The 13,237-nt window shown below is 42.0% G+C and overlaps 1 protein-coding gene across 3 annotated transcripts in view; it reads right to left on the bottom strand.

The window, feature by feature from the left end:
• Positions 1-1,768: 1,768 nt before the first annotated feature.
• Positions 1,769-13,237, bottom strand: part of LOC127584022 (transmembrane 6 superfamily member 1-like) — a 45,309-nt gene continuing 33,840 nt past the window's right edge. For 2 of the 3 annotated variants that reach the window (XM_052040537.1, XM_052040538.1), the window contains exon 10: positions 1,781-2,705. In XM_052040537.1, coding sequence (XP_051896497.1) covers positions 2,514-2,705 — 192 coding nt within the window. In that variant the 3' untranslated portion in view covers positions 1,781-2,513. Of the gene's footprint in view, positions 2,706-13,237 lie in introns of all 3 variants that reach the window. The other variant, XM_052040536.1, reaches the window with a different exon arrangement.

Genomic DNA, 13,237 nt, shown 5'->3' with positions numbered 1-13,237 from the left:
AACAAGGAGCATCTGGGAAACACATCTGTTCATTAAAGCAGTTGATGATGAACTGCCTGAGACATGGTACATAAAGTGGTGCAATGGTTAACAGTGTGACATTGCCCTTTAAGGTCACAGTGACTCCAACAACCTTAAAGTGGCAACTCAACCTCACACTGATAAACATATACCACAGATTTAATGCTGCAATAACTGCAGCCGTAATAGACAATATTTGACGCGAGCCACATAAAGATATACAAGGCCGAATTTTAGCTCAAAACCTTTTTGCCACGTTAGAGATTAAAATCTTGTACAGGATTTTACATTCTGACCCTGAACTCACTTTGAACTTGTCCACTTCCTGTCTGATCAGAGGCTGGATGAAGAATGAGAAGACAATCTGGTCAAAGGAAACAGGTGGTTATTTAACCATTGTAAGGCTGGATTCTTGAAATAAGTGTCTTTACCGTACTGTTTATAGACCAGAAAGAACAAGGGTGTTTCCTGCGGAATCTGCAGGCTAATCCATTTCCATCCCCTGTGATCTGCTAACTCTGCTAGACACAAATAGGCCTCAGAACATCCTCTGTTCCAGTAATGACCACTATTTAACCACTGTTCAGCTGCCTAGCCGCCATTAGAACACCTTCTTATCCGGCCCCAGATCCATTGTTTGGACCTTTCCACTGGCTTAGGATTCCTGGAGCTTCAAACCTTCCATCCAAAATTTGGAACCATGTTCCTAACTGCTCCCCTTACCTGATCTCTCACTCCCCAGACTTCAGCCTTGTAAATCAGGCTTCGCACTTGAAGGGCCTCCAAACTCAATCATACAGCCTGGAGGCAGGAGTCCCAAAGAAAAGGTTACGTTTAGTAGAACGTTAAGGAAACCCATTCTTCCAGGTTCCCCAACCTTGCATCAGCACCTTTCATCCTTATCCGCCTACCACGCAGAGCTCCCCTGTCATTTGTAACAAATGACCGAACGTTTGATGAATGAAATAAGTTTTAGGGAACACCTTAAAAGAAGGGAGGTGTTGAGATGCGGAAACAGTTTAGAAAAGGAAATTCCCAGAAGTTGCAGCCCAAGCTGCTGAAAGCACAATTCCTAACGGTGAAGCAATGAAAGTTCAGGAAATGCAAAAGGCCGGATCTGGAGGACACAGAGATCTCAGAGGGCTGCAGGACTGGAAGATAAAGGAGGTCACATGGCAACATTCATCATTAAGGACTCCCACTATCCGGGCCATGCCCTCTTCTCATTGCTACCAGGCGTGAAGTACAGGAGCATGAAGACCCACACCTCAAGGTTCAACAACAGCTTATTCCCCACTGCCATCAGCTTCTTGAACCCACCTGAAAAACCTCTAATTCTACCTCAGATTATATTTCCCTCAACTTGCACTAATGTCATTATGTTTATTAGTTTATTGTGTTATATAAGTTATGCATAATTTATGTTAATCTAAGTTTATGTAATGTGTGTCATGTTTATAATGTACTGTGATGCTGCTGGGGCAAAAAGCCAATTTTCATGGCATGTATACCCTGGGTGTGTCTGCCCATGACAATTAACTTGAACTTAAACCTTGAAATGTCCCTCGGGGTTTGCCTGAGGTGAGTACAGTAGGGAAATGAAGTTGTTAATTCTAGCTGAGTGCAGTGACAGAATTGGATACCTGTACTGTCTTCTAATCCTCAAAATCTGAACAACATACATCATGAAAACCCTTCAGGAATAAATGCAGTACATTTGATAAAAAAAACAAGGCAGAGTCTCCCTTAGATTCTTGCTTCATATTGTATTCTTATTCACATGTCATCTTTTGTAAACAGTCATTTTGACATTGCTGCATGAACTACAGGATATATATAGTTCAAATGCAATCAGAGCATTTGATATGTTGTAATCAGTAATGAGATTCTATTCTAATATCAATATCGTCACTGTTTTTAGGGCATCTTGCAGAAAGACTGAGACCATTCAGCCATTGTACCTGTGGTAGCTCTGTGGAAGTCCTGCTTCTTCAGCATTGTTCTGCAGTTCTTTCAAGCCTCTCTGCAACTCCCTATTAAAAGTTACTATTAATTCTGTTGCTGCCAAATTTTCAGAAGGTGCAATCCAACCTATACCAACCAGCTGCACGGATATTCACATCCCCCCTTGGTTCTTATTGCACAGAACTGAAACTTAGCAACTTATTGCACTGCACAGGATAAGCATCGAAACTGACATAATTGATGTGGATTTCATTGCCGAAATCATTGGCGAAAGCATATTAAGTGCATTGTGTTTGGCACTTACATTACAATTGCTCTTAAATACACAGATCTATTAACTTTACACAACAGTACACTTGGGAGAATAAAACAGTATTAATACCAAAATAGAAAATGAACTTCATTTACAAGGCACCAATACAATTTTCTACTAATAAATTTTCTCTAATATTAAACCTGCCTACCTATTTAATTAACAAATTATGCATATTTGGGCAGAAAAATAAAACATTTAATACAATCAGGGTCTACTTGGTCTTTGGGTCTTCTTTCCTTTTTAGGAAAAACTCTGGGCTATTGATACATCTGTAGGCAAGTATCTGTGGCAGAATACCATAGAGTCCATTTATTATTAGAAAGGCCAGGTGGGTGTCCTCTGGTACTCTGTATGTATAAGGAGTCCTGGAATGAAGGGATGCTCCAATGTGTGAAAACTGTGCCTGTTTATTAAAGAAAAACAAACATTTATAAACACTGCATATGCAATATCAATCAATAAAGTGATTAATTAACAAACTGGGTCTGCATGTGCATTGTATTTGCATTTATGGCTGTTCCCATTAGAATTATATGAAGTCATGTATTTTTTTCCTATGGGGAAAAATAATTGTCTGTGAGATTGCTACAAAAGAGCTGGTGAGATGAGATGATGTGGCAGGAAATACCCCTGTTGGGACCACCACCGTCCACTCCTCCCCTCCCCACCAGGTATGACCAGTGTGATGTGGCAGGGCCCAAGGTCACAGTGGATTTCCCCTGCTCTCTATCATGCAATGCATGTCCCAGGAAATGGTGCAAGTACCAAGATGCAGGGAGAGAAGGACAAGGTTACCTCCCTCTATCTTTATACTCCAATGTGTGAAAACATTTAACAGGAAGATGTGGGGAGAGCTCTCCCCCATCCAGCCAGCTCCCGAGACTTACCTGGAATAAACCTCAGTCTCAACAAAGATCTCAGTTGGGCTTACTTCAACACTGGGAGAGAGGGGGAAGTTTCTGTTTAGCACTGGTGCATAATAGTCCATTTAAATCATGGAAGACCCACATAGCCCATCAGTCTGAGGTTTGTTTGAAGCAGGTGAGTACAGGTTTGGTCTCCCATCTAAGCAAGGAGATACTTGTGATGAAAGGAATGCTTCAAAGGATCATCAGATTGATTCCTGGGAAGGCAGGTTTGTCACCTGCGGAGTTGTTATGCAGATTAGGCCTACGCTTTCTAAACTTGAGAGGAATGAGAAATGATAATTATTGAAACATACAAAGATCTTGTGGAACTTGACAGGCCACATGCAGAGTTGATATCTTCCCTGGCTGGGATATCTGGAACCAGGGGTCATAGACTCAAAAAAATGAGTTGTCATTCAGGACAGAGATAAGAAGGAAGTTCTTCACCCAGATGGAAATGAATCTTTGGAATTCTTTTCCCAGAGGATTGTGGAGTCTCAGTCACTGAGAATATTTAAGGCAGAGATGAATAGATGTGTAGCTCTTAATCATGGAATATGGGGTTAGCACAGGAAAGTGGCGCTCTTAAAAGAGGGATGAACATCCTGCTCCTGCTTCTATTTCTCGTGTTAGGTGTGCAGGAAGGAATCAAGCAACACCATCCTTACCCATCAAAATAGGTTAGAAATTGTGATGATGCCTGAAAAGAGCAGTGCCGTGGGGGATCCAACCGCCAGTTTTATGCTCAATGTATGTTAGAACAGGCCTTGCTCAAAGGCCTGTTGTCCATGACTTCCTGCCATTGGGGAGGGTGGACTTCTTTGAGGAAGTGAGTCACGCAGCAGACAGAAGGGGGGTATATCATTGTGGGAGATGACTGTGGGGTGGGGGCATAAAGAGGATTGTGAGGGAAGGGTAGTTGTGAGTGGAAACAGTTAGAGGTGTTAATTGAGGAGGTGATCAATGTTGGTAAGCTTGGGGAGATGATTGGGGAGTCTGAAATCAGCGGCCATGAAGGCAGGGCGCTGGGCACAATCAGGAAAGAAAGACTGAGAGAAAGCTATTTGAAGGAGATAGGCACCTCAGGCTTCCAGTCAAAAGCCTAGTTAAGTTCAGGCACTTTGCAAATAACACCAAGGCACACTTCATCTTCATTAAGGTCTGCTTTAGTGTGCGAAACTTGGTTGCACAACATAACCTTGCCCAAGTAACTATAAGAGCGTTCCACATTGTTTGATATCACAGTACGCATCCCGCGGTCTCCATGCTTACGTGTCTAATACACAGAGAGAATCTGGAATAAAGTCACAGGAGTGTGCACACAACCACCTTTAATGACTGTGTCTTTTATAAAGTTCTATCACAGAGTGCACAAAACATTGAGTTAAATGATGGAATTTCAACATAAGTGGTTTCTGCGGCAACATTCAGCAAGGATAGCTGTGAAGAATCTTTTGCTTAAATGTGTCCATCTTGCCTTATTGCCATCTTTGAATTAATCTCTCTGATTGATACTGAGCGGTTGGTTAAACAAACTGGTTTCCATGGTAGATCAAGCTACAAGGTTTACACCATTCTGTGGCTATTTTTACTGCAGGCAGCTGACATTTAAAATAGCATCATTGTATCTGGGATTGGGTATGGCCATTACTTTACTCTGTAACATCAACAGAGTGCAAGTAGGAGATCAAATAATATCTTAAATTAGGAGTGCAACATGGCTCTGCAGTTTGCTTCATTCTGTGGAACACTGTGGCTCTCAAAGTACAATTTAAGCTCACTTGGCTATTTTATCCTTGATCCACTTTCAGATTCCTACTATCTATTGTTAACCAACTATCTTCATTCATTCCTCCCCTGAACCCTTCCTTCACCAACTATGGCCAATACTTCATAGCTGAAAGCACTACTCACATTCCATCCCTGTTTACAACACACATGACCTAGACGTCTTATAAATAGAATGTATAATAGGGAATAAGTAATGTGCCTCTCAATGGAGTCAAAGTATATCCATCCATGCCACTAGTTTATAAACATTTCCTCTTCATTTGAAAATGTTCACTGGTGAGCACATAAAGTGCTTAAGCTGAAATGACTGGGGGTGCGTAACAGCTTAAGCACTTTATGTGCTCATCAGTGTTTCCAATACATTCATTGTTTTGAATGACAGGATAGGAGATGGTGGCTTAGTGGTAGCACTTCTACTTCTGAGGCAGCACGTTGTGAGTTCAAGTACCACTCCAGTGATTGACATGTACCATTCAGGCTGATGGTCTAAGTGTGGCACAGAGGTGACAACCTTTTATTGAGCTAAATAACCAACTGTTCCTCGGATAGGCACAACAGGTCCTAGGTTACAATGCTAAAGAGCAGCAGGGGAATTTCCTAATATTTATCCCTTGGTTAATATCACTAGAATAGATTATCAATGCATTAACACATTTCTATTTGTGGGATTGCGCTGTTTGTAAACTGCGTGCTGTGCTTTCTGCATAGTAACAATGATTCACGTCCGAGGTACCTCAACAGCTGTAAAGCACTTTAATATGTGAAAGGCATTTTAAAATGCTAGTTTTTCTTTAATGTGGGATTTGGGGATTTGCATGCTTGTTTGCAAGAGAAGACTGGAATGGAATTTGCAGGAGTTTTCTGTAAAAGTGACTGTAGTATATGGTTTTGAGAATTCTCCAGCAAATGGAAGCAATTATCTGACTTAATGCATGGGGATAAAGAAATGTAGCTTAAACCACTGCAACAGGGAGGATCTTCTTTTTTGCTTATTTACATTGAAAGCTGTCAAAAAATATACAATGCATGAGAAACTATTCATCAAATTCACATCTTTGTATTTATTTAGCAAACAACCAGGAATGATACTGTGGTGCAGCTCAAAGAGCTGCTGCCTCACAGCTCCACAATCTGGGTACGATCCTGACCCCCAGTACTGTGGCGTTTGCATTTCTGCCTATGACCACATGGGTTTCCTCCTGGTGCTCCAGTTTCTTCCTGCATCCCAAAGATGTGCAGGTTGCTAGGTGAATTGGTGACTGTAAATTGTCGCCAGTGCGTAGTTGAGTGATAAAATCTGGCAATAGTTGCTGAGAATGTGGGGCGAATAGAATGGGTGCTTGAGAGCCGGGTCTTGACTTGATGGGCTGAAGTGCCTGAAGCTGCGCTGTATGAATATGACAGAGGCTTAGTGATCCCGAAAGAGTGTTCAAATTCACCAAGAACTTTGGTGAAATTCAATTCAACAAAACTGCTCCAGGAAAATGAGTGTGAAAGCTGCTGGATTTTTGTCACTGATGTCCCTTCAGGAAAGGAACCTTCTATGTGTCTGACCAATGTGTGGTTCTAATTCCACACTCTGTGGTCAGATCTTAATAACTTTGTGGCAAGAGACTGGCAACATTTACAACCACATCATTGATGCCAACATCAGAGAAATACAAATAAAAGGGCCAACCTGTGCTTGATATGGATAGCCCTGACCCACCATTCTGTGCCATCCCCGTGCCCGGACTAACCTGGTACAGATGGTGGGTCCAAATGTCCTCAGCCTTCTGATCCTCGAGTTGGGTGAGGTGACAGACCACCACCCTCACCACTGAAACATCCTGACAACCCTCAACAAGAAGCAAGGCTAGGGCCAGAGTCTCATTCTTTGTTGAAGTTGACAAGGGCGTATATGAGTTTTCAACCATGTCAGATGTATGGACACATTTAAATATTAAAAATGCTTTAAATAATTTTAAAAGTATTAAAACACAAATCAGTAATTGAAACCATTAAAACAAATTTTAAAAAACTGAACTTAACCACTCAACTGAAGGGAGATTCTTGGCTCTGGCTGGGGTGGGGCTAGAGGCAGATTCCGTGGAGGAATGCCAGCACGATCTTGCCTGTGGTGGGAGGGGTTGGTAAGTTCACCATCACGCAGGCTGCAGTCTGTATGGCTCTGCTCAAAATGCCTCTGAAAGTGCAAAAGTGTTTCTAAAATGCTAAAGCCAGAATCTCCAGCTAAACTTGAGTAATAATGATGTTTGCAAAGTCTGATCCTATTTTTATGAATCCTGAATATTTTTCCTGAGAGATGACTAATGTAATAATGAAGATAGAATGGATAGGATGGGTTTGTTCTCCTTGGAGCAGCGGAGATTGAGGGAGGACCTGATGGAGGTATACAAAATTATGGAAAGGGTAGAGGATGAGAAAGTGTACCCAGAGCTGAGATGTCTAAAACCGAGGGCATAAGTTTAGGGTGAGGGGGGAGAGGTTTGGAGAGCATCTGAGGCCTACTGCCATTCATCAAGATCATGCCTGATCTACTGCAACACCATTTTCCAGCACTATCACCCTATCCCTTGATTCCCTTTTAACCAGAAATCTATGGATCCACCTTGAATGACTGAGCCTCAACAGTCCTCAACTAGACAGACGCAGTCTCCTCTCATGCAGCGAACCTGCCATCCATGGAACCAGTCTAGTTCATCTTCACTGACTCCCTCAATACCAAGCACATCCTTCCTTAGGTAAGGCAACTAGAATTATCATAGAGAACTGTCGTCATACAGCATGGAAACAGGCTCAGCCTACCGACCATCTAGCACCCATTTACACTGATCCTACACTAAACCCATTTTATTCTCCCCACATTCCCAAAACCTTCACCCCTCCATCCCTTGAAATTACCAAGGGTAATTTTCTCCACCTAGCTTTGAAATTGTACTAGGGGCAATTTACCATGGCCAGTTAACCTACCGACCTGCATGTCTTTGAGTTATTGGAGGAAACCAGAGGACCCAGTGGAAACCTATGCAATCAAGGAAGAAAACTCCATATATGCTGCAGAGGAGGTCAGGATTGAACCCAGGTCACTGCAGTTGTGAGGCAGTGGTTCTACTAGTCGGTGGCCTTGAAGAGACTGACTCCAGGTGAAGTCTCACCAAGGCCCTATATGAATGCAGTAAGACTTCCCTACTCCTGTACTCAATTCCTCCTGAAAAAGGCCAACCTAATTGCTTTCTGGACTTGCATAATAGCTTTCAGTAACACGTACACATACCCCTATGGAATTTAACTCGAACAAGTGCAAAGTGTTGCATTTTGGTAAGTTAAACCAGGGCAGGACTTATGCAGTCAATGGCAGGGTGATGGAGACTATAGTAGAACAGAAACCATAAGACATAGGAGCAGAATTTTAGGCTATTCGCCCCATCAAATCTACTCTGCCATTCAATCATGGCTGACTTATTTTTCCCTCTCAACCCTATTCTCCTGCCTTCTTCAAGTAACCTTTGACGCCCTTACTAATCAAGAACCTATCAACCTTCACTTTAAATATACCCAATTACTTGGCCTCCACAGCCATCTGTGGCAATGAATTCCACAGATTCAGCACCTTCTGGCTAAAGAAGTTCCTCCTCATCTCTGTTCTAAAGGGACATCCTTTTATTCTGAGGCTGTGCCCTCTGGTCCTAGACTTTCCCACTTCTGGAAACATCCTCCCCATGTCCACTCTATCCAGGCCTTTCAATATTCGATATGTATCAATGAGATCCCCTTTCATCCTTCTAAACTCCAGTGAGTACAGGCTCAAAGCCACCAAATGCTCCTCATATGTTAACCCTTTCATCCCTGGGATCATTCTCGTAAACCTCCTCTGGACCCTCTCCAACACCAGCATGCCCTTCCTTAGATATGGGGCCCAAAACTGCTCATGATACTCCAAATGTGGTCTGACCAATGCCTTATAAAGCCTCAGCATTACTTCCTTGCTTTTATATTCTTGTCCTCTCAAAATAAATGCTAACATTGCATTTGCCTTCCTTACCTCTGGCTCAACTTGCAAGTTAACCTTTAGGGAATCCTGCACTAGGACTCCCAAGTCCCCTTTGCACCACCACTTTCTGAATTCTGTCCCCATTTAGAAAATAGTTAAAGCCTTTATTCCTTCTACCAAAGTGCATGACCATACACTTCCCTACGCTGTATTCCATCTGCCACTTCTTTGCCCATTCTCCCAACGTGTCCAAGTCCTTCTGCAGCCTCCCTGCTTCCTCAACACTACCTGCCCCTCCACCTATCTTTGTATCATCCATAAACTTGGCCACAAAGCCATCAATTTCATCATCCAGATCATTAACATACAACATGAAGAGTAGCAGACCCAACACTGACCCTGGGGGAACACCACTCGTCACTGGCAGCCAACCAGTAACAGCCCCCTTTATTCCCACTCTTTGCCTTCTGCCAGTCAGCCAATCTTCTATCCATGCTCGTACCTTTCCTGTAATACCATGGGCTCCTATCTTGTTTAGTAGCCTCATGTGCGGCACCTTGTCAAAGGCCTTCTGTAGATCCAAGTAAACAACATCCACTGACTCTCCTTTCTCTATCTTGCTTGTTACTTCCTCAATGAATTCCAACAGATTTGTCAGATCTCCCCTTAAGAAAACCATGCTGACTTTGGCCTATTTTATCATGTACTTCCAAGTACATCGAAACCTCGTCCTTAATGATGGACTCTAAAAACTTACCAATCACTGAAGTCAGGCTAACTGGCCTATAATTTCCTGTCTTTTGCCTGTTTCCATGCTGCACAACTCTATCAACAGTACTCATGCCTCACTATTTAACAAACACCCTGCTTTTCTGTTACGTATACCGAAGTCAATAACCTCATATCTTTCCACTTTAGTTTCCATGTGGCATATTCTGGCCCATTCACTCAGCTTGTCCACATCCCCTTGAAGCCTCTTTATAACCCCCTCTGTACAAACAATCCCACCTAGCTTGGTGCAGACAGCTATTATGATACTTGGTCCCCTCAGCCAAGTTTTTGATATAGATTATGAATAGCTGAGGCTCAAACTCCAATTCATGCCATTGTCCACCAGTCACAGCTTGCCAAGCTGGGAAAAATCAGGTTATTCCCACTCCTTGCTCTCTATCCAGTAATCAATTCTCAATCCACATCAATATATTATGTTTAACTCCATGTGTTTGAACTTGCTAATCAAACTACTGTGTGGAACATTATCAAAAGCCTTCAAAAAATATAAATGCTCCACACCTACTGGTTCCCACTTATCTGTTGTACTAGTCACATTCCCAAAGAACTCCAGCAGATTAGTCAAATATAATTTTCCTGTCATAAATCCATGCTCGTTCTGCTCAGTCCCATTGTTCTATTCAAGGTATTCCGTTATTATTCTTCATTATAGATTCTAGCATTTTCTCTAGCATTGATGTTAGTCTAATTGGTTGGTAGGTCCCCGTCTTCTCTCTCCCTCCTTTCTTAAATAGAATTTAAGAGCTTTTGAAATCCAGAATTTCAGAGCTTTTAAAATGTTTCTCTTTCCACAGAGCAGTCAGTATCTCTGAAGCCACTTCTTTCCAAACCCTGACATGTTGATCATCGAGCCCTTTTATCAGCTTTCAATCTCACTGACTTCCCTAGTGCTATTTTTTCACTAATGCCCAGTTCCTCATTCTCTTTAAACCTTCAAGTTCCTAATATATCTGGCATGTTGCTATTGAACCAGATTTTGCCAGCCGTACCAGTAGTGTGCACCAGCACTGCGTAAAAACAAAGTAAAAACAGAAAATGCTGGAAGCACTCTCTGAGCTGACGCATTAACTCAGTTTCTTTTTCCACAAATGCTGCCTCTTTTGCCCTCTTGTTGTTATTTCAGATTTCAACTGTCGGCAGTTTTTTGATGTTCATGTAGAAAAAAATATTGTTTTCCACTTGGATTATCTCATTACCGTATCGTGTAGCCACTAACCCTGCTGCCAGTGGAGATAGTTTCCACCATATATCATATTATGGTTCATTGCTATTAACTTACTTTTTAACTTCCTCTCTTCTAAGAACATCCTCAGTGTGTGTAGTTTATATAAACTATTCACACACAAAGCTGCTTGTTTCTTCAAAGCTACAGCACAATAGTCTGGAGTTCCCATAGCAACTTTTACTGATCCCACAACTCTCTCTACACCACAGTGTGATCGTGTGCAGTGTGAAAAATCCTCCAGAATGCATCAGGATGATTTCTTTTGCCAACATTTAGTTCAGGCTTTTCCTAAGGATGCAAACTGTTTCCTCTTCCAAATGCTTCCAGAAGAAACAGAGGATGAAACTAGTATCTGGCAGATGAAAGTTTAGTATCTGGCGGATGAAGGTTACATTTCTTGTCATGGGTTTAGATCATGGGTCCAAAAATTTCAAAGATAAGGATGTAAGAGTTAGTATTTTCTAACTATCTTCTTGTCTTACTTTTCCCAGTTAAAACAATGAAGAAATAACATTTCCCAAGCTCGGGATGCCTGAAAACCCTTTCCAACTAATTAATGTAATTAGGAAAAGCAGCAGCAAAGATAACACAGCACAATGTTCTAAACGGAATATTTTATCACTTTCTGTTGAGGGACAAATATTAACTTAAAATATCAATCTTCTGCACATAATCTTACATTTTGAGAGAGCAGTCAAGGCTTTGAGATTATATCCCTCCCTGAAAATGCATCCCCAGTTGATAGCAGTGATGAATTTCACCAGATGAGGACAATGCACTAGTCCAACCGTACAGTGTGTTCTGTATTGCTGATATCAAATTACAATAAGGGTCAGATTACAGATTTTAATATTTTAAACCTCTGACCTGTTCCCAATCCAGCCATGAGCTCTTCATTGTGGACCACAGAGGCAAGATTAACACAACAGAAAGCACTATTTATTCATCTCTATGGTATAATCCAAATTTTAATACCATGGTGATGAGCTGTGACATCTACAGCTGCTGTAAAAGATTTACACTACCTCTCCCAACCAAGTGAAAAGAGATCAATTTATTTTACAGATTATCAAGGTGCAAGATGGCTACACAGGCTGATAGGGTGGTAAAGAAGGCGCACGTTATGCTTGCCTTTATTAGTCAAGGGACTGAGTTCAAGAGTTGGGAAGTTATGTTACAGCTTTATAAAACTCTAGTCAGACCACATCTGGATTATTGCATTCAATTCTGCTGGCCCCATTACAGAAAGGATGTGGAGGCTTTGGAGAGGGTGTAAAAGAGGTTTACCAGGATGCTGCCTGGATTAGAGGGCATGTGCTATAAGGAGAGGTTGGACAAACTTGAGTTGTCTTCTCTGAAGCGATGGAGGCTGAGGGGAGATCTGATAGAGGTTTATAAGATTATGAGAGGCATAAATAGAGTAGACAGCCAGTATCTTTTTCCTAGGGTTGAAATGTCTAATACCAGAGGGCATGCATTTAAGGTGAGAGGGGGAAAGTTCAAAGGAGATGTGCAGAGCAAGTTTGTATTTTTTTTTACACAGAAAGTGGTGGGTACCTGGAATGCACTGCCGGGGTGGCGGTGGAGGCATATACAGTACAGACATTCAAGAGGCTCTTAGATAGGCACGTGAATGTGCAGGAATTGGAGGGATATGCACATTGTGTAGGCAGAAGGGATTCGTTCACTTGGATATTTGATTACTAAGTTAATTAGTTTGGCACAACATCGTGGGCTGAAGGGCCTGTTCCTGTGCTGTGCTGTGCTGTACTGTTCTACGTTCAAAATAACTTCTGTCTGCTGAAGACTTTAGGCCAATTTTGTAACTCAGTTGACCAAAGGTTCTGCTGGCACACTGAAGGCTGTGGAAAGTCTCATCATTGACATCTGCCTTTGCTGACAGCTGGCTCCGAGAAATGTGTTTTTCAAGCTCTCGACATGAAGCTTTATTGTCAGAGGGCAGTGTGTTGCAATCAGTGCAGCTGATAGAAGACCTTGGTCTTGCAGATGTTGAATGTAAGGCCCATCCTCTTGTATGAAGAATCTTTAATGGCTTGGAGCTCAGTTTCTGACTATTTGCAAACACAAGCTTCTACTACTGAAATTTGGGTAACCCTGGTTCTGCAGTGTATTTGCTATCGGCTGAATCATGGGGAAAACACACCAATGGTTGGAGCCATGTCTTGCACAAAGGAAAATGGTTGTGGTTGTAGGAGGTCAATCAT

Source organism: Pristis pectinata, chromosome 28, assembly GCF_009764475.1.
Source record: "Pristis pectinata isolate sPriPec2 chromosome 28, sPriPec2.1.pri, whole genome shotgun sequence".
In the NCBI taxonomy this organism is placed as follows: domain Eukaryota; kingdom Metazoa; phylum Chordata; class Chondrichthyes; order Rhinopristiformes; family Pristidae; genus Pristis; species Pristis pectinata.
This window is presented reverse-complemented; position numbering and strand designations above follow the sequence as displayed.